At 45.9% G+C, this 22,222-nt stretch overlaps 2 protein-coding genes across 2 annotated transcripts in view; both read left to right on the top strand.

Annotated features, from left to right (window-relative positions):
• The first annotated feature begins 4,356 nt into the window (after nucleotides 1–4,356).
• Nucleotides 4,357–6,783, top strand: LOC126524974 (neprilysin-2-like). Its single transcript, XM_050173042.2, has one exon. It carries the CDS (start codon nucleotides 4,357–4,359, stop codon nucleotides 6,781–6,783), a length of 2,427 nt encoding a protein of 808 aa, XP_050028999.2.
• Nucleotides 6,784–15,952: 9,169 nt separating this feature from the next.
• Nucleotides 15,953–22,222, top strand: part of LOC126525059 (scoloptoxin SSD14-like) — a 28,491-nt gene continuing 22,221 nt past the window's right edge. Inside the window, exons 1-2 of the mRNA XM_050173114.3 lie at nucleotides 15,953–16,229; nucleotides 20,488–20,916. Of these exons, the coding sequence (XP_050029071.2) occupies nucleotides 16,201–16,229; nucleotides 20,488–20,916 (458 nt within the window). The 5' untranslated portion in view covers nucleotides 15,953–16,200. The remainder of the gene's footprint in view (nucleotides 16,230–20,487; nucleotides 20,917–22,222) is intronic.

The following is a 22,222-nucleotide window of genomic DNA, read 5'->3' as shown; positions in this document are numbered from 1 at the left end:
ACAAGGCCGGATTTCTCCGATGACTCATAAACTGCTACACAAGAACCAACATATCCCTCAAGTTCACCTAGTATGGCAACGTGGGCATGCGTCTCTCCCTGGCAATTTGCGCGTTCGTGCGACAGCTCGAGGCCTCACGCGTTGGGCGCAGGTGGAAGGCCGGTAAAACAGAGACTTGGTGGAAAAGGTACCACTTACATACACACATATACTACAACACTACAGACTGTCCCATAGAGCGTTCTCTCCACCACGTGTGAAACTAAACCGTGCAGATGCAGCCACTTGGCGCCAGATCCAAGCTAAGACGTTCGCCAGCCTTGCTCTCCGCCACACTTTTTACCCTGCCCAGTATCCCGAGAAATGCCCTTTCTGTTGAGGACACCCAAGCCCCTACTACTACTACCATTCTATGTGGGAATGCTCCAAACCACCCGCCCTTCCTACAATACCCAACGTCTTCAATCCCAGTGGGAAGCTGCTCTTTTCAGCACAGCCTTGGACAATCAGCGATACCTGACTGACCGGTCCAGCCGGATAGTAGCAGCAAATGGGGCTTTGGACTGAGGGCTGCATCCTCTGGGACTTTATTACAAAATAACAAATAAAGATTTCTACTACTACTACCACTGCTACTGCTACTGCTACTACTACTACTACTACTACTACTACTACTACTACTACTACTACTACTATTACTATTACTACTACTACTACTACTACTACTGCCTATGTATGTTCTCATGCAGATAAATTTCGTTTCTTCATAGCCAAGGAAAAATAAACCAATAACCGCTGGCCCCAGAACCAAACACCTTAATTGTCGTAAGTATCTGACCAACCATAAAAGTATTCTTGAAGCCTGTGGTTATATAGTTCGCAATCACTGGCCAGACAACCATAAGATCTACGTTACCTGACAACGTATATGGCACGACTTTCTCGATAGTCAAACGGGAGACTCGAGCGCGGCTAATTGGCGAAACGTTCGAGTAGACGATGTAGTTGCTTGCTGCTGTTTTAAAGCGCAGCTCTTAGGCGCCCGTTCCTGCGTTGAGCGTCAGTTTTGGCGTCCCTCGGCGTAACCGAGCCAACGAGCACAGCGAAGGAAGACCGAACGCAGAGCGCAGCAGGGGATGAAAGGCGGTTATAGGAAAGAGAGCGCGAGGAGAAAAGCAGAGGAGGAGAGTATGGCAAATGCGTGAGATGGAAAGCGGAGTGCTGCCAGGAAAAGGCTTAACGACGGTGACGAGGCATGCAGCGAGCGCACCCACCGATATTGAAACAAAGCGCTGGCATGGACTTCGGACCTACTGCGCATGCGCTACTTCACCTGCGCCGTCACCGCTGGAGAATGCGCTCCGCGCGTGTCAGGCGTTCCCGAGTTTCCGCTTTTTTTTTTTTAACATTGAGCGATGCAACCGGTGGAAATGCTTCATCTGCCGCTGTTGCTAAACGAGCTGCCCGAGCAGAGGCTCAGTGCTGCCGCCAAAGGGACCCTGTGGTTTAAAATCAAATTATTCGCCACAATATATCGCGAATTCAAAACACCTTAACGGCTGAGCTCAACATTCGCATTAGGGAGTATCGTAATTGTCGGTTAATAGTTTCAAGGACAATGTAAAACTAGCGCACAACAATGCATGGATGTGGAAGGAAGAAGCTGAAGAAAACAAGATGAAGGAATACTGATGGTAAAAGAAGGAATGTGCGAGTTGAAGAACCTCTCAAGCAAAGGGGCCTTGAATCGATAGTTTTATTAACAAAATAAGAACTCGTTTCACTTATCGTCGAGTCGTTTTTGGCGCTTGTACGGACGTCACATTCGTCGATGCGTCACACGATACGATGCGAGTGTAAACTTGAGCACACAAATAGCTCAGTCCACCTGAACAGTACATTTAAATGTACATGTATATGTAGACCCTTGTGATGTACTGGCAGGTGCCTGCTCTGGGGGATCGACCTAGAATCAGTTAGGTTGTAGTAAAGTGTAAAGTAAGTCAAATCTTTATAGCTAAGCTGTCAAAAGATGGAGATTGCAGAGCATGCATTATTTTATGAAATCTAAAATTCTACCGTGACCATAAAGCAAAAACAATTCCAGTTCGATTTGGGTGAAAGAAAAGGATGCTAAACATTTTATGTTCAGAGTTTAAATCTCATTGATTCCAGAAGAAAATATTTAATGGCGGCGGTAACCTTTCTGTTCCTATGCCTAAGTTTAGGGATACCCAAAGAACGCACATTTTGAACAATAAAATATAATCCAAGAAGGCGGAGTGGTGTTTCTAGCGTTCGTTTTCTTAAGCTGATAAATCGTCCACAAGAAATTTTAAAAGAAGTTTCTGTGGTCTCATCTTCTTTACACGCATGACAAATCGTTGAAGGTTCCAGACAAGCCCTGTATATGCGAATCGAGAAATAACAGTACAAGAGCGGATTGTTTAATACCACGCGCTGGTCACTTCTTCCTGTTCGTTATGCTTGTTTGCTTGCTTGCTTCCTATATCATGGCGCGTACCTACAACACAGGCATGGCGATGAAGCCGGCAGTTAAACGAAAAACTGTTATATGAAAACATGTGTTTTTAAAGGAGAGCAAGCTAGAAGGTAACTAATGTTAATCAGTTAATTCGGAATTCTGTAACGTAATAAATATAGGATCAGTAAATTAACTTGAATTGCAATTTTGTGAAATAATTACGTTTCTACTAAATGACAATATGTCTTTTCTTTTTCGTCATTGTCCTTGCCGCTCTACAGTCATGGTATTTTCCGCCCTTTCAAGGGATGCGCCGTCACAATGTGAAAGTTAACCCCATGTATGCCTTCAAACGTGAATCCCTTGAATAAGTATGGCTTTATACTCACCACAACATGCAACTACAATGCAAATTGAGTGCGTATCGACGCTATGTGGCTTATCGACGTTATGCACTATACCTGAGTTCTCGTACGCTAGACGATAGCTGCAACGGACACCGGGGGCGGTGGCGGCGGACACCATCGCCAAACGAAACGGCTGTTCGAATGAGCCCAAACCAGCTTACGCTGTAGAACAGATAAAACAATTAAAACAAATTCAGCGGGTTTTGTGCACCAAAACCACGATACCATAGCAGGGCATACCGTAGTTGGGAAATCCGGAACATTTTGCCCACGGGCATATTACACTTCGCCTCCATCGAAACTCAGTCGCCGCGGTTTGCATTTGTTGCCGTGCTCTCATGCTAAGCGGGGGAACGCCAAGGCCACGGCCCCACCACGGCGGAGAGACATGCATATTCGGCCGTGCAGTTTTTATGAACAAACTTTCCTAAAAGCGGCACAATTCCCAAAATTGTGGCACACGTTGCTGAATGACAACAAATCAAAAGTGGCACATGTCTCAGCGCGGCCATATCACGCTAGGACATAAGGGGTTGAAACTTGGGAAGGAGACATAAAATAGATTAGCGACACGTAACGCAGGTTACTGCTGACAACGATGGCGCTGCACTGAAGTTCATTGGAAAGCAAAGTTGGCAAGACTTTCAAAGAGATGGCGCAATGTCTAGTCACTCATCTACTGATGCAGCCACCTCGGCTGACTTATTCGACATTAAACAAAAATATGATGGCGGGTTTCAGCCACCGACATCAGCCTGTTTCTCAGCCATCGGGGTTTCAGCCTGATACGAAGGTCACTGGGATTCATCCTAACAATTATCCCTGTAAGAAGGTCGACAAAAAAATTTCTTAATGCACATTTTAACGCAAGACATTATGACTCAGTTCTAAAACAAAGGTTGAAGGAAAACCAAGCTTGATGTACCACTCCTCTGCTATGATGGCTCTTGTAAGAACTAATTGTGAAAATTTTATATCGTGGATTGTGCATTGCTGCAAATTCTCAAGATAGTCTTTTTTGATGCCTCCGAATGTTGGTTCAGCCGCAGGAAGGTCTGTATGTCCATTTGTGATACTTCTTTGACGCAGTGTACAAACCCTGTTAATTTCTTGAAATTACCAATTAGATTTTTTAGGAAATACATAAATTAACGCTCGATTTCTGACTAAATTTCAGATCGGAAGATCACAGATTTGAAATTATACTAAAACTGCAGATTTGGTGTGCATTTATAAATCATACGTTGTCCATAAAAAGTACGAACTTCTTTAGCATTACCCTTTAATTATTATTCATACAAATCCTACTTTGTTCTGATATAGTGTCTGCTTTAGTTTTTTATCTGCCTTCCTCGCTTTCACCGCCGGCTACGTGGCCAATGCTCCGCAGTGGGTAAGCGCCATGTTTCAAACACCGAGCATGGAATCGCTGACTGACGCGTCCACGTGAAACCTTCCTCCAGAATGTCCCAAGAGGCAAGAAACGAGCAGCGAAGTGCCTCGAGAATAACAGTCCTGCCACCGGCTTATCCTAGAGCTCGGACTGGCAGCCTCAGCACATTACCCGCTTTCGCCGTTGTGCTTCTCTCGACCGCTGGCTGCACCGTGGTACTGGGCGCTTTAGTCTGCTTCTACACAGCTTTCTCGGGATCAACATTGGCGACAGTTGGCGCGCGCGGCATCGGCAAAGGCGAGCGCCCAATTTTTGACGTGTCCAGCTTGAAGGACACGGTGTGCCGGTCTCAGTTCTGCGAGTGGAACAAGGACTACATTCTTGATGTCGTGGACGAGACGAAGGATCCGTGCGACGACTTTTACGCTCACGTATGCAATCCCCAGCGCTGGCTTGACGCGGGCAACAGAAGCACATCGAGGCCCTTTTCGGAATTCAGCGCGGCGCAGCTCATGGACGACATGGAAAGATTCTTTCGCTACTTCGTTGAACTCAGAGGCAAGCCGATCGGAGACAACTTCCTGGTACGCATGATGTGGGTCTATGATGCGTGCAAGAGAGACTCTGGGGCAAATGGTAACGCCTCTGCCGAACTCGCCGACATACTTAGCGCTCTGGGTTTGTCTGGAGCGACGGGGTTCGAGAGTGCGATCGTGGGAACTATTGCGCGAGTGACAGCAATTGGAGACAGGCACTTGAGGCTCCATCCGTTGTTCAAGGTTCACGTAAGGCACGCAGGCGCGCTAAACTCAACAGCGGGCTACGACGTTATTCTTTCGGCGCCTCATACGCACTACCGACGCTTTCTAACAAACTTTCCCGGATCAACCGATTCGCAGTACGTCGATTTGGTCACCAGAGCGCTGATCTTGTACTCCGCAACGACGAGTAGTGCCATGGCGAGAAAAGTAATGCTGCTGGAGAAGCGACTGGAAAGAATGATGTTGACCTCGGAAGAGCAGCTGATGAGGCCTCCTCAGGAAAAGTATTCGTCGCTTAATGATTTGTTTCTCTCCGACAGATGGGACTGGTCACTCTATTTTAACACTCTGTTCAATACCTCTGGCAGAGGCATCGGCAACAAAACTGAAGTCTTCGTTAACGATCCCACATTTTTCTGGGGCCTCGGCGCTGTCTTGACCGTCGCATGGGAGCCGATCATCGTAAACTACATGATATTTAAAGCCATCGTAGAGCTCTCCCCCGTGTTGGGGCAAGAAACAGAATACCTCATTAGGCTTACGCACGACTACGAAGCACAAAACACGGCCGAGCGACAGGCAGCTTGTTTCGGCCTCCTTGAGAAACTATTCAAGTACGGCACCGGCATCGTCGCGAAGTTAACGCTCGGGAAAGAATTCGCTACCACGCCACGGTTACACATGAACCGCCAGCTCTCGTCTCTATTCGGCGTGTCCCGCAGGCTGATCGCGGACTTGGTGAACTCGGGACGCTCGTGGATTAGTGCTGCGGACAAGGGCACGGCCTTGGGAAAGCTACATGCCATGAACTTTGAGTTTGGCGCTCAATGCAACCTTGTCGAGTACGAGTTATACAGACGAGCGTTAGAGGCTAAATATGATGTGCACGTACCACAATCGGTAGCTCAAAGCGCGGAAACCGGAGTTACGCTACCTCACTGGAACCATTATTCGCTACCACGCGTCGTGTTCAACCTTTACTCCCTAGCGGCGAATAGGTATTGGGATGCCTGGGGCAACGACACGTCGCCTGCCTATGACAACCGATACACACTCACAGTTTTCCGACCGGGCTACGAGCTTCAGCGCCCTAGCAATGTGCTTGTCCTCTCGCACGCTACTACGGCGTTTCTCACCCATCTCAGCAACATCATCGAGCCTGTCGTGTATGGTGTGGTGGCTGTGCACCTGGTGAGGGGCTTGCTAGAAGCGCTTACCTTGAGTGGATCTTCTCTGGACGCTCACTTCCTGTCTCGCCCTTGGTGGAGCATCGCGACCTTTAATGCGTACGAAAACGTCAGTACCTGTCTAAGGTCTGAGTACCAGCCGTTCCTGGCTGAAGGAATTCGCATGCGTACGTTAGAAATGGACTTTATAGACAACGCTATTCTCTACCCTCTGTTTCGTCTTTATAGAAACGAAGTGACCATCCGCGGAGACGTGAACTTGACTGATCGTTTTGAAAAGCGTGAATCGGAAGAAATAGCTGAAATGGACCAGATGTTTTTCTATAATTTGGCCATTGCTCTATGCGATCTGAGGGACGAAGAGTTGTGGCAACAGCAAAAGCTCTTTCACAGAACTCCAGCTCCATGGCGCGTAAACCTTCCACTTCGGAACTTTCCCAAGTTCGCTGAAGCTTTCAAATGCAAGCCCAGTTCCCGAATGAACCCGGAACGGCGCTGCACTATCTGGAAAGAGAAACTAGAATTGGAGGAAAAATTAATACTTACCTGAGATATAGAATTCTTGATTTGAGTGAACGAAGAGAAGGAACTGAATGAACGTTTGCGATTCAGAACACTACAAAAGTGCAACGCGATAAACTTCCCTGTGTTATAATGCTAGCCACACTAAAACTACTTCCTGTTGAATTACGTCGATACCCAGTTTATGTCGCCGCTACACATAAAATTACGTGTGAGTGCTTTGACAGTAGCAAAGCAGCTAGTGTAAACTAAATAAAAATATTTATGGCCAAGACGACAGCTTCTACATGTGCGGGGTAACAATTATGGTTTGATCGTCGTAAATACATTGAACAGAAATTATTGACGACCAGTCGATGTCGTAGCTGACTTTACGACAAGGAATAGAACCACAATGCGTCACTGATGATGACGAAGATAACGATGCTGGTGAAATCGACGATGGCATGGGAACATCGAAAGTTACAACGAAAGCTATGAAGGCTATATTGCTCGCACGTCGCGCACTTGAACTGAAGGTTTTGGCAGTGAGAAAACTCCTGCTGGCACTGCTTTCCAGGAAATAGTAAAATGAGAAACACAAGAAACAGAGCGGTGGAGCGTGTAGTAGACACCACAGAATTGACTAAGTATCCTTAGAGAATATTACTATAGAAAGTCTGTCTACAGTTACAAAGCCAAAAAGACTATCCAGATCCAACACACAAGTGGGAATCCCTTTGAAGCGAGGCTTTCGAGAAACAGACATTTTTGTACGTCTGAATGTGATTCGTACAGTTGTGTATATTATAATGCGGTTTACTTTTGATCTCATGCAGCGTAGTGGTCACAACTTTAATGTCATGTAATGTTGTGTCTATGCAATACACTGTTGGGAAGCTACGCCGAAATGCAAGCAGGAACCCACTGTGTAAGTCGACGCCCTAGGCTCATGTATCATTGTTTTATTATTTCTTGTTGCAAATTTCAGCGGCATGCGTGATAATTTGGAGATTTGACAGTGTCAAGAAGCAGTATTTCCTGTCATATATCTGTGGCAACTCAGTGGCAATCGAGCCAAACAGGCCTGCGACGGCCTCCCAAAATTAAACATAGCGCGAGTTCTTGCAGTTCACCTAAGAAAGTCAGTCTTGGTATGAAGGACCTATCGGAGACGAAACCATAGCATTTCTCCTAAGACAGCGTGCCGAGATACAAAAACCCAGGTCCTGCCAATTCATAAGCAGAATCACTCAAATAATCTATCTCACTCGGTTCCCGAGGCATGCCGGTAAGTGTTTCATGATGTATCAATTTACTTCTTGCTCGTAAAAGTTAATTTGTTCGTTGACCGTAAAATAATGTTCCGTTGAGGTGATCCCTACGAAGGTGCACTATTTATTAGCATAATCAGATCACAGGTGGCATTGTATTGCAGGCTGCGTATGCGGAATATATTTGAGCTGTGCGTAGCGATCAAAAGGACTTAAAAAAAAGCAGCGACGATTAAGATACTCCCTAATGCGAAATTAGAGCGCTGCTCTATACCTGTTTTCATTTAGCTATATATGGGCTGACGTGGACGCTCACTCTTTTGCGGCATGTTACAAACGGAGCAAAATGTGGCGCCACTGCAGCACGAATTTGTAGCTCGCGAGAGCCAACGCGCGGGGCCAGCGCGTGGGTGACGCGTGGGCGCGATTCACAGAAGCCGCGGCCGACAAATGTCCCAGACGACGCGCGCGCTACTCTGGCGCCATCTCGTAGCCGCCCTCGCCGCACTACGCCTTTGTCCTCACGCTTTCACCGTGCCTTCCTCTGCTTTCCACCTCACGGTTCCCCTGCACCATAGAGTTTCATATTAGTATACCTAGAGGCAAATCTGGCGCTGCGATCGTTCAACCATCATGGGAATGATGGGAAGTACAGGCTTCGGATTGGCATTCTATTGACTGGCAAACTAGTCTACAAGAATTTTTTTGGCAGTTTTGGTTTCGCTCCAAGCGCAATTGCTATAACCTGCAGTGGGACAGTGCAACGCAAAGCTCTCTGCCTTTGTTATGTTGCTCGGAGTGGTAATAGCGCGCTGGGCCAGCGACTGGGACGATGCTTGTGTCGCAGTGTGGCGTCGAAGCCGTGACGAGAAAGCGGCGGCATCGTAAACGTTGAAAGAACATGTTTTGAGCGTTTGGACCTTGGTTTGTTAAGTGCGTTAGGTTGGCACTGTAGCGTTACGTGCTTCATGAAACTTCAGAATAGGACAAAGAAGGCGCTACTGATACAAGATATATACAGTTGTACTTCTAGTGGCTTGACAATCAAATTTTATTGAGGGCTTCATTATGTACTCGTTTATGTGCTCATTGAAATGCGTGTTTTAGGACTTTGAGAACACAAACTTACTTGTGGTAGGAAAGATAGCTGCTTCCTAGCTCTAGTCTAGTGTCGCACAATGTGTACCCGCAAAGCCACGCTGTAACGCTTCGGAAGCGGTACGCCAATATAAAATATGATGAAGCATACTCGTAGGAGGCCACTAGCGTCCTAGCTAGCACTGCAGCAGATGTGCTTAAAAGTACTTGAAGACGTTCAGCAATCGTGACAGCCGACGCAACCTTTCGAAAGAGCGAGAGAGTTCGCAAGTGCCTGTCGTCTGCGAGAAAAGTCTCGCGTTTGCAGCGAGCAGGCGTCGTAGCAGACGACACTTGTAGCATTCCGCTCAAGGGCGCAACGCTTTGTCACAATACAACATTTTTATTTCTAGAAATACTTGATGAGTATTTTATATAAGTACATGCACGGTTGTTTTGCTGTTGCAAAAATGAATAAATAATTATTCTTTGGCGTTAAATTGAGAACAGAATCGCACAAGTATGCATACCCTGGTGTGTCCTGGTGACAAACTATAGTAAACCGTGCTTCCATCTCAAGGTCATACAAAGTTTATGTAGCGTGTTGTACATTATATAACATGCTGCAGAAATAGAATTAGATTTTACGAGATAATATTTGAGTATAGCTTTGTTTACTGCGCCAGAAGCAAACGTCACTAGTCTGAAGACCGAAGTCAATCCGAAGCCTGTACTTCCCATCATTCCCATGTAGGTTGAGGCAACGCTCATGAGAACCCCCGTAGACACTAGCGCCACATTTCCCTCTAGGGTTTATTTAGAAACTCTATGCCCTGCACCATCTTCTCCGCTTCCCTCCTCGCGCTTCTTCTCTCTCGCCGCTTTATTCATCCGCAGCTGCGCGCCGCATTCGCTCTCATCTTTCGCTGTACTCGTTCGCTCCGTTACGCCAGGATTGCCGACGCTAACCGCAGGAACGCGCGCCCAGTAGCTGTGCTCTCAAAAAAAGAAAAAAAGAAAAGAAAAAGAAAACGTATCGGTGTCTTTTTTTTTTTCTGCCCGGGACACATCAAATTTCTTCAGTTTAGATAAGCCAATGTGCTTACCAGCGCTCTCTGAAGCTGATGCTTAATCGTACGGCACGAGCGGTCAAATAGTGATACGGATGTCTTTCAATAAAAATAACAGAACGATAATACACGATAGCTTTCAAGAGCGATTTGGTGCATGTCTAATGCGGTTCGGACGTCACGTAGAAAGTTTCTCTTCACGTGAATGAGAACTAGAATACTGCAACTGGACATACACATGATTTAGCTACATCGCTCTAAAGGAAACTACAATAATAAACTGTTGAGTACATGTAAAACGCATTACAATATTAGGTCACTGGTTATGGCGCGGCAGTTAACACTGTTCGAAAAATTCAAGGAGCTTATCTTTTTGGCAGCATGCTCAATTCTTCTCGAGGTATGTTTTGCCTGTAAAAAAAAAAAAGAATACTGGAAAGCCCATACCTCAGTATTTGAACCACATGGTGTATTGCCTGGTAACTCACCAAGGCTACACTACATTCCTGCCATATAAAAAAAAGATTCAATGGTTTCTGCATCGTTATCACATCAAAAGAAGGGAAAGGACATGCATTTAGTTTTAACACTTTGTCTATTTTATTCCTCACACCATGGAAATAACCTGCAGGCACACTTTGTGCATTTTTCAATACACCTACGGAAGATCGGGCGTTGATTGCGTTTGTACGTCGACCAAGTTTTTAAAATCAAGTCATCGGTAGTACTACGAAACAACATACAAGAGATAATGTCATGCTTTGCTCCATTTTCAATTTTTAGCTGCGTGTCTCACGAAGATGAAGAAATAATTTCTGTTTTAGGTTTCTTTCGGTTGTAGGAAGTTGTATTGCTAATGGTCATTGAATTATTTAAAGTGAATACGTTATGTAAAGAGCCCTACCGGATGTTGTGAAGATTCAAAGCGAGTTTGACATTTAGGCCATCTTATATTTATTCAGGCAATCACTTTCGTTCTCTGTCCACAACGCTGAGTAGGCACTTGCGTAAGAGCCGTACCTTAAGTACAGCGAAAAGTAGCTGCCACGGAATGAAAGGCGTTTGGCAATCTTTACACCGCTGTTTGTTCTCGTGATAACGCTGCGACAAAAGCACGCAGACGGTAGCCCAAAACCGGACGCCGCTTTTACCGTAGATTGAGCCATAAATACAGAAGTAAAACTAACAACAACGCGGCTAGAGTTATCTCGGCTTTCGAGGTCGTATACCACAGCGACAGGTCACGCACTACCCGTTGGAAAAATTCCAACGTGCGCTATATACCAGACGGAAGGGCAACTCTATATGGCGGTTGTCAAAACGAGACGCATCCGTAAAGTGCAGTACGAAGCGCGATATGCCACGGTCTTAGCACCTACGCCATAACCACAAAAGTGAATGATGTTGAAGTACAATAATCTCGTCTAAAGGCGAGGCACAGTTTTCTAACCTAGCAAGGGAGCATACGTGCAACTATCCGGACCAATACAGGAGTATGTTGTCTTGCATCCTACGAAGAAATCAACGTCCGTTTGATGGCGCAGTACAAATAATCTTGACACTCGCATACCGCTAATACTTTTGACTGTGACTCTCGACAGGTAATGAGCTCACGTACGATTCGCAATTTGGAAGATTCATTGCGGTTACAGTTACTCTATAATGAGCCATACGAATCCGAAGTTTTGATACTATTGAACACTGCTAGTACGTTCCTCAATAATAGGTTATACGCATTTTAAAGCGAAGCTTTCTTTATCTACAATTCTACAGTTTTCGCAGAGTAGATTTTCATGCTCATAAATAAAGCCGAAGCGCGTTTGGTGGCGGGATTTGAACATGTGCGCCCCCCCCCCCCCCCGCCCTGCGCACCACCCCGATACTCAAACAATTATGCCATGATTGCACCTACAGTTTTGTATTCCCACGCGTGGTAAATTATGATGATCATTCACCCTAATATGACACATACCTACAAAGGGCGATCGGTCAAGAAGCGTATCCACGTGCAGATTATGACAATGATTTCAATGCTAGGGTAAATGCCCACAATGGGGGCCAGCCAAGAATCGAGTCAATGCACCAATGCCAAAATAATTCTTTGAGATGATCGACTCGTGCTGATTATGGCTATGATTTTCATGCTATTGCACATGCACACAACGCGAGCTAGGCCAAGAAGCATGGCCGTGTGTTGCTAGTGATGATGATGTTCATGCTACAGGACATGCCCATAACGGGGAACTGGAAGACGAGCGGGTGGAACATATGGTGGCACAATCTATTCCTTAAGATCGGTCACCGTGTGTTGCTGATGATTGTGATTTTCATACTATGGCACATATCCAAGAAACACGTTCGCGTGCTGATTACGATAATGATGATTTTCATACGAGTCCAGATACCCGAAAGGAGGGTAGGCCAAGAAGCGGGAGGTACGTGTCGTGCCAGCGCTAATTAGCTCTATGATATGATCGCCGCGGGTTAATGATTATTACAATATTTTTATCATAAAACATGCCCTCAGCTTTGGCCCGCACATGCCCGCTTCTTGCGCAACCCCCCTTTGGGCAAGAAAGCAGCTGGTACAACGGGACATGCTCATCGGCACAACGGGATATTGACCAATAAACGGGAGGTACTATCTGTCTGAGGTGATTGCCGCGTTTTGGTGATGATCATCTTTTTCATATCATGGCACATCCCTCCAACGGAGCACTGCCCAAGAAGCGGCCGATAAATTTGAAATAAATAAGAAGAAAGGGGGGGGGGGGGAAGAACTAAAAGCGTATTTAAGGCTTCTCACATTGCGTAGCACGGTTACGCGAGACCACATACACGCGGCAGCTTCATTGGGGCCACAGACACGTGAATAAAAATGGCCAAATATCAACAATTTCATTAACTGCTTCACGAAAGCTTCGCTTTACATAGATTACAAATAGTGCATTGGATCTGCCCATATTTTTGGGTGCTGGCTTATGTAAATCGTATTAGAAGCATTCTACACTATATAAACACTCGCCTTGTTGGGTGACTTTTCCTTGCGTTTGATTAAGCAAAAATTATTAACTTATCGCTGTGGTGAAAATATTTCCGGAGAACCATACACGCCGTCTACATAACAAATATGTTGCGTTAGGTTTATTTTAACTGTGAAATGAATTTTCACCGAGCAATCAGGAAGTGATGGGCTTTATCTTAAAGAGAGCAGCCTCTTAAGCGCTGTCATTATCAATATTATTCATGTAAGCATAAACAAACACCACAAAGAGAATGGAAAGCTGGGTAGCGATTGTCTTCTAAGATGGACACAACGGCCACTCTCTTGAAGAGAACAAAAGAAAGACAAAGAAGGAAAAAGTCTCAAGCGCTTAGAATACACAAGATACAAACCAGTGCGCTTGGATTTGCAAGAAACACGTTGGGCAAATGAGTGGCGATCTGGCACCAAATGTTTCTCTGGAGGAATCTTTCGAAAACTGTAATTTTCGCATATCTTTTTGTAGAACAGATTTAAGGCCGCTTTTGTGTCGCACCCCCTACGCATGCACATACAGCTTACACGTCATTCCAGAAGACTTTTAAACTGGAGTATCCACGGTAAATCTCGCACAGTGGTGTTCCCAGTTAAGCCAAATTAAATTAAATTCTGAAGTGTTGATGACGCTTGCTTGCCACAACCACGACCTATCTATATGAGATGCCGTAGTGGGACAATCCGGTCGAAATCAAGCTGTAAGCTCTATTAGAGCGCAGCTCCTTGGCGCCCATTCTCGCGTTTCACGTCGCGGTCGGCCTCGCAGTCTTTCCTCGTCGTAACCTAAGTCATCATCCACTTGCTGCTCTAGCTGCGCACGCTCCTGCTACCATCTGTCGCGCACGGCGCGAGTTTTGCTCTCCCGGTCTCCTTCAAAGCCGGATCACGCCCCCTTCCTCTGCGCAGCGCCGTTGCAGTGACTCGCGCCGCTACCGTCCACTTCGCCCTCGCCGTCCCTACTCCTGCTGTCGCGGCACTGCCGCGGTGCCATCGGCCGGCGCTCCTTGCAGCCTCGCGCGTGATCCACGGCTCTCCGCTCCTCCGTCTCCGCGTCGCGTGGCTATACGGCTGTCAGCTGTGTCTCTCGCTTCCCCGTTTGCGGAACGCGTTCCTCAGTGGCATTTGTCGCCTCTGGCAGTGCATGTGCCTGGCTGTCCTGCCGCCTCCACTCTTGCTCTATACCTCCCCTTACCTGACGCAGTGCCGTTGCGGTGACTCGAAAGACAGTTATAGCGTTTCATCCTCTCACTTCTACTTCCGACCCCGATCTTCTGCTGCCACATTGAGGCTTGTCTGTGAAAGAATGAGTGACCTCTACTCAATATCCCTGTTCTCGGGCCGTTTCCTCATCCCACCTCAGAAGAAACATTAAATAATAATTGCTAATCTCCCCCCCCCCCCCCCACCTCTCTGCGGCGGTGACCCACTATAGTATAGCGCGTCGCCAGAGCGCCGGCTCGACAGCAGCGGACTGCGGTGTGTTCGGCACTGCACGTTCTGTATGCGGTTGCCTATTGTTGAAATAAGGCAGCAGCTGCGCTCAAAGGTCGCACTACCAAGAAGCGTAATCGTCGGCCAATTTTTCTCTTGAAATAAACATAAATAAACCAAATGAAGTGGAGCTCTATCTTCTTGATTCTTGTACTTTTGTTATAATGAAATACAATGATAGAAAGGCTGTCACCACTTAATTTCGCGCTGCGATTAGGTTGGCATTAGTGCAGTAACTCTGAGATTCCGACACCTAGTGAAACATATCAAAAGTCACCGACGATTATGATACCCGCTAATGCGAAATTTGAGCGCAGCTCTATACGTGTTCTCATTTCGTAATAAACTGAGGCATCGCAACGACTGACTGAGCCGCGACGCGCGGCGCTATCTATAGACAGTCCACACAGTTGACGTTGTCCGGCAACTGCAGCGTATGCAACCGTAATTTTTACCGGGAAACGCTTGCGGCGAACGCTATGCGCGAAGGCAAGCTTTCTCGTTATTTTTTTTCTCTCGTACTGCCGCTGCCGCGGATGCGCGGGCGTGAGCGTCCTGTGGTGGTGCTTCAAGGCGGCTTCCTCCGCTTTGCTCCTCATGCTTCCGCTTTCCTCCTCGCGCTCTCTTTTATCTCGCCGTCCTTCATCCACCATTGCGCTCCGCGTTCGCTCTTTCATCGTTCGCTGGGCTTGCTCGCTCGGTAATGCCAAGGGAATACGAGGCACGCCGACGCCCAACGCAGGAACGGGGGCCTAAGAGCTGCGCCCTAAAATGCGCCTTTGATAAAGCGTCACGTTAAGTGGCATGTTTGTTTCATTGAGTGGTAATTCACCGGCTTCTGTTTAGTATGACGGCAGTAAGACAGTAAGTCATGAAAAATTGCCTTCGCTTAACGATCTAGATCTATAGTTGTTTATCAGTGATACTAAATGCTATGAACGCTAGAAATCATAGATGAGTTTTCATGTAGAGTTGAAGTGGCATAAGTAAATGACGTGTCACTTAAGTAGCAAAATTAGTACATTCGCATTCACAATGGGTTCCGTAAACCTCGTAAAGAGGTTCATGTCAGACTGGGCTCACCGACTTATCACAATAAATACCTTATGCGGAGGTATTACAGTCAGTAAAACTAAAGCACGGAAGGCACCCTAAAGCCAACAGACGTTGAAAATACTGAATAGCTCCTCGTCGGATGACAGCACTGCAATGAGTGAGCGTAGTGTCTCCTTCTAATGCGACGGACAGTAAACACGTCTGGCCAATACGTAGTCGTGAAACGACGTGTTTCCGTAATCTCTGAAAGGAAACAAAACTAGCACAAGTGAGAGCGTCTTATCTTTGTGGTTGCTAGCGTAATATCTGTTTGTTGCCGTGCCCCTTCCAACGGTTAGAAACAGGCGAATTGTGTCTAGAGCAGCGTCACTTTGCTTTCAGGTCTTGGACCACCCTGAACATCCCCGATTGCTTTGGAAGCAGTCACAAGGAAAGGGACGTACTACCGGGCAGAAAATATGATCTCACTACGGCGGCGACGTGATCCGTGAGTTTTAAAAGGCGTATAGTTTCTTGTAAAGAATTGTGTATATTAAATCTACAATGCATTTCGCGCGTAAGTTCACTTATTATTTCGAGGCTCCTACGAAATCCTGCGGTCAGCAATCCCGATGGCCTGGAGTGGCTTTCAGCAATTGAATTTGTGGTATTTTCGTAAATATGTAATATCCCGATTTCCTAATTTCTTAATAGGATACCTCTGTGAAAATTGTAAGAGCGGTAAACTATTTATTCGTGGCTCATGTGGGCTAAAATTAGCATACGGAACGATGAATCGTGCTCGTCAAGAATGATTATCAGTGACTGATTCACACTGTGTGCGTTTTGTTCTCGAAAGCCTCTACTCCATGCTATACAAAGCAAGCAATGGCCTAGAAATCAGACTTCTGTCCCCCTGGACTTTGCGACAAAAAACTATCGCGTCTCGCTTGCAAAAAAAAAAAAAAAGAACAATACTGGTATGAGCCATATCATTCGATGTGATGTTCAGTCTCACGCTTCTATTCGGAAGCAGTGCGAGTTTATTTTAACAATGCTCCTTCAGATCTGAACCTATTTACCGCCAACAGAGCGAAATGATACTTTTATGCGACCACCAGCCACAGCGAAGCACTTGAGCTCGAGACCATACCATTGTCCCGGAGTGAGATTTTTTGTGAGGCGCTATTTGCGTAGCTACCACAGATTTGCTTGCTATAACCACGGAAGCAAACCATATAGCATACACAGTACATGGATAGCATTGCAGAGAATCTACTTGGAAAACCTCAACATGCAAAGAGGGAAAACGTTCATTTCAAAGGAAATTATAACGGGTTGCTGAAATTAATTTCTGACCACACATGTAAAACAGATTATATTTGTACAATAACACAAGATGATAAAAAAAATGTGGAAGCATTCATTATAATAGTATTAAATAATTTAGTGATAAGCTAGCTGGAGTGTCCCCAACCGAAAACTCCCTCCAGAGTAACATGAGCGCTACCATGGATCTTGCTTTGTGCTTACAGCGCTTAATCGGAATTTGGAGGTAGAAAATTCAGCATATAGAAATTGACATGATGAGGTTTGCGGGGTAAAGTGCTTGATGGAGGAGATGCGCAAAGAAATAACTAAAATAAATCAGTGCCTCCTAGAACGCCTTACAAAAATATTGTAATAAAGGATATGCCAACTTGAACAGGATCATAAAAATTTTCAGCTATAAACCTCTCTTTACGAAGTGCCCTCTGCACGAAAGCTCAAATTAGGAATTAAAAATACTTAATTAGTCCTCGTAATAAGGACGCGTGTTTGCCAGTGGCGGTGGTGGCCGAGAAGGAGAAAGCACAACGTGTAATTCCCTGCCGACAGAGTTGCGAAATATTCTCCAGAGAGCGTGGAGCGCGTAATAATGGCGTCATCATCAACGACAGGTTACAGTTTTACAGCTTCACAGGTCTTGGATTATTGAATGATAAGAGTAGCATAAGTCCGTTAAGAGCTATTTCCGTCGTAGGCTGCGATTTTTATAGTTCGTGTAGTGTTCCCGTCATGCCTTTGGAGCGAAACTACGAAGAATACCGGAATAATCTACCCCGCAAACGCGCATCGCCGAATGCTTCAATTACGCAGCCCGTTCGACATAGTTCGGAAGAGAGACGTTCCTGAGAGCGATCAGAGTGTCCAGTTTGGTTGTTAGGTATTATTTGCGCGGGAGGTAGTTAGCGCGTGAGCTGTGACAAAATCAGCCAGTCACTGAATCACCCTGAGCCCCCGTAACGAGCAGTGCGCGGAGGGGACGACGTTGCGAGAAAAGTCTGATGATACACGTGCCACATCTTGCGATTCTACTTCTCAACAAGAAAACTGAAATATTTTGAAGTAGGCAGTTGCTCCGACAACGGATTATAAATCTATAACCGGAGCTAGAGAAATATTGTACAATGAAGCACGTTCTCCTCTGGAAGCAGCAAAATGTGAAATGGTATATAACGCAGAAGTTTAGCGATTCAAACGAGTGAGTGCGTAAACGAGTGCTTTTCATTTTGACTCCAAAATGAGAATCATCCTGAAAGACTTCAGGGTGTAGAAATCAAACACGTTCATACACATGGCTGCCAGCTATAAAACCTATAGGAGTCATGTGTGTAAGGTCTTTGTGTTAGATGTGCAACAAACACCGTTTGAGTAGGCCTTACCCATCTAAAACTGCTTCGTCAAAAAAAAAAAAAAAAAGAAAAGTCGCTACACAAGTTAACAGGAATAGTGGCTGGAGAAAAGTTTATAATGATAGACTAAGTGTTTTCATTCGCTGCTTAATAAATGCTGGCCCATTCCTTCCTCAGCCCCTTGTAGTGAGCTGGAAACAGCAAGTACGGGGTTTAGGATCTGCGTTGGCCATTTCTGCGACATTATTTTTCATCATTTAGCTTAGCTTACTCTCTGCTTCCAAACATTTGCAGTAGCATGCGAAGCGTATGTCTAGGCTCACTTCCTCGGGGTTCATCAAATTGCTTCTCAAATTTCCAGCTTTTCAAATGTTGCTAGCTTATGCGGCTTTAAAGAGTCACGCCATATGCAGGAGAGTGGTGGACAGAACAAACTCGTGCCGCCGTCTCAAAGAGATTGTTTAATCGATAGCCGCAGCGCGCAACTCTAGGACCGAAAATTTATGCACGAGTAATATTCCAATGCTATTCTTTTTCGCGATTCGTCATTGGTCCGACTAGCGCTCCACTCACAATACCACCCGGATCTGCAGGCTGTAAACAGTGGATGGCAAGAAGGGAATAGGAAAGGTGTAAGGAGAATTCTTACATTACACGGCCCTACAGGATTCATTTACGCCAGCTTCAACGACACCACCAGGACCCATATTCCCCAAGGGTGGTCTTACGTAAAAGCTTGTTTTATTCAATTACCCACGGTGGGGCGACCGCCCACTCATGATAGCGATCGTGGTGACAACCACAGTGACCGAGGTGGCACTTATAACAATTATGGTTTGCTCTCAAAAGTGCAGGATGGCGGGCAATAAGAGGGAATAAAAGCTGCTCAAGGCAGCTTGACTAGCCCCAGATTTCCAGGCATTGGCTGCAGTAGGGAGTAAAAGTATGCTACAAGCATATTCGTAAATAGTGTACGTGCCGCTAACAACGAAGCAGTGTGTACCTTGTACAAGATTATACATTCGTAAGGAAAGAAAAGAAAAAGCGACACAAAACAAAAAGTGGCAAAGCGGCTTAGCTCAAAAAAAAAAGAAGAAATTCCATAGAACAGAAATAAGGGTGCAATACAATCAGCGATTACCGCAATTTACCGGCAATCTCAACCGCCACCTCCGTTAGGGGTGCTTTCAAGAAAACGACGCAAGGTTCAGCGAGATCACTGGTGAAGTTTCAGTCGTCGAAGCCGTATTTTTCAGATGTTTTAATTTAGGAGGACAATCGAATGTGCTAAGTAGAACCGTGTCGTGTAGCGAAGTTTTTTAAATGTTTCTACTGATCCTATCATTTATTATTCGGCTGCACAAAGCTCCACCACCATTGCTGCTGGGATCGGTCACTCGGCGGGTCAGATTATAAGAAACAAATTTTGGCACTCATTTGCCGTGGCTTGCTCATTGATACGCTTTATGATCAGCTACATTACCGTGAATATGAAAGTTCGCAAATATCTCGCATATTTAAATTTTCCTGCAGTGAGCTACCTGTTCAACTGAGTTAAATACGCTATGTGCTCTAAGCCTCGCACCGCAGGATTAGAGCCGCTATAATATCCAAATTTGTTTGCTTCGTTCAGTTGCTTTCTTATCATACGCCACTCGCAGCCAGACGATCTCGGCGATAACGTAGGCGGCGCGCAGATCGGAGCACTGATAAAACGCGAGAAGGAGTAGCATTGGAGTAGACTGTTTGCTACACGTCAGCGCAGAAGCATTGTAGTAGGCAGCTAAGCCAAAACAGAAGAATGGCCCACGACGAGGTACGCCTGTAATATATTAAAATTGGCCCCCGTTTCTTAGTTTGCCCAAGATTTTGGTGCTGCTTTTTAAAAAAAAAATTGTGCATAGAGCAAGCACCTCTGTGATGCGCCAAACCCCAACACCACGATTGCGCAACATCGTTATTAGAAGAGCGTGGTATGTGAGCGTTTTCTGAGTATTTAATCACCAATCTTTGTTGCCTTTCACTTTATTGTTATGATGCGAGTGCCACGAAATTAACAATAAATATTTCTTTCTTTCTTGCATCTCACAGGTACGGCTTCATAGTGGCATTAGGTGTGATCATACTTGTGTTAGTATGCGGACGTTCTCAAGAAATTACAGGTCAACATGACGCACCCACTCCTGAGCCAACCGCGCTATCAGATGAGCTTGTGTTGACGGCAGCACCACTGGAAACGAAATCGCCTTTGGCGACAACCATCACAGAGTCTGCCGCAGTGCTCGATTCCACTTCTGGAGGCACTGAAGACACGGTATTTGGTGGTACCGAATCTGCTGGTGACGCAGGTTCTGAATCTACAACGACGACAAACTCCGCTTCTACACCACTCGGAGGCCTCGATGACACTGGGTGCGATGACACTCCGGCGGAAGATACCGTCACTCCGGATTCAGAACTAGGGAATTTTAGTCACTGGGCAGTGGCGACAGACGCAGCACCGTGCGCTAACGTGACTAGGTAAGCAGAAATTGATACTTATACCTCAGACTGGTAAAAACATTGCTCGGAACAGAGCATGAATGATAACCAAGCAAGGTGTGGCTTATGGCTACGGCTTCCGTCAGTTTCCCCTGTGAACTTTTTGTTGCCCAACACAGATTACCGGAATTTTTTTAAGGTATGTGCTTTGACGGGCGCAAAGTAAAGAATAACAAATAGAAAAGGAAACAAGAGAAGGATCTCGAAAGCTTCTCAGCTTGATCGTCCGTGTTCTGCTGCTTGGGAGCAAAGTCAAATATCGCGACGCAAGCACCAAGTGTCGACACATTAACCATCCCTGATTCCTTCACCGATTACATTCTTTAGGGGAAGGTTAACCAAGTTGTTGAAAATCAATGTGCGGTAACACATGTGGGTCTTAGCACCGGTCTGCCTTCAGGAAGGCATCGTGTGGGAAAAGAGGCGCTCTCAAGACGTGTGAGAGAGTTATAGTGAGCTGGCGCATATGATGCAGTTGTCCTAAGAGTTCGCAATCTATGCACTGCACACTCCTTGGTGCTTGCCATTCCGCTGCACTGATGTCCTGCGCGCGAACCGGGAAGCTTTATGGCAGAGCGTATGTCGCCCTCCGCTGCTGCAGTTTTAATGTTTTAAATCCTGACGTGAAACGAAAGGAACAGTCAGTGATGGCAACTGGCACATACACAGTCTACATGTGTGCCAGCGGCAATCGCCAATCTTCACGTAGAAGCACTTGGCGACATTTGCGCTGTGTGGACTCACAATTTTAGCGATATCATGATTTCTGAGAGCAGCTTTATTCTGCTGTGCTGCTGGTATCACACGTTTAATGGCTTAAAGAAATAACCACGCGGAAGTTATGGTAAACACTGCGTCAGAAGAGATTATCCTGTCGCTACACCCCGCCGCCCAGCAATCTTGACTTTTCTTAAGAAGATAAGAGTAATGGATCGCAATTGAAAAGGAACATGGCATATAGACTTAGGACTCTAAATCGGCAAAATTTACAGTTCCCTAATGCAAGAAAAGCGGGGCAAAATTCAAGCAAGGCGTAATTCCAAGAGACATTAGAGACAAACCTCGCAGTTTTGTAAAACTTCTGAATCCTCTTTGTGCCCCATGAGGATGCCAGAAATGTAGGCAACAGCTTTAAGCAGTGCGACACAAAAGAGCTGTGTCGCGCTGTTTCAAGCTGCTGTTTGGAAGATGTACGACCGATCTCAAATGAACACGGTGTCAAAAATGCTGAACAAGCAGGAAATAAAGGTAGCGCGTCTATTGAAAGAAATTGTCAGATAGCTAA

This window comes from Dermacentor andersoni, chromosome 3 (genome assembly GCF_023375885.2).
Source record: "Dermacentor andersoni chromosome 3, qqDerAnde1_hic_scaffold, whole genome shotgun sequence".
NCBI classification, from domain to species: Eukaryota; Metazoa; Arthropoda; class Arachnida; order Ixodida; family Ixodidae; genus Dermacentor; species Dermacentor andersoni.
This window is presented reverse-complemented; position numbering and strand designations above follow the sequence as displayed.

Excerpts from the sequence above, each read along its gene's own strand:
- LOC126524974 (XM_050173042.2), top strand. The coding sequence starts at position 4,357 with ATGTCCCAAGAGGCAAGAAACGAGCAGCGAAGTGCCTCGAGAATAACA.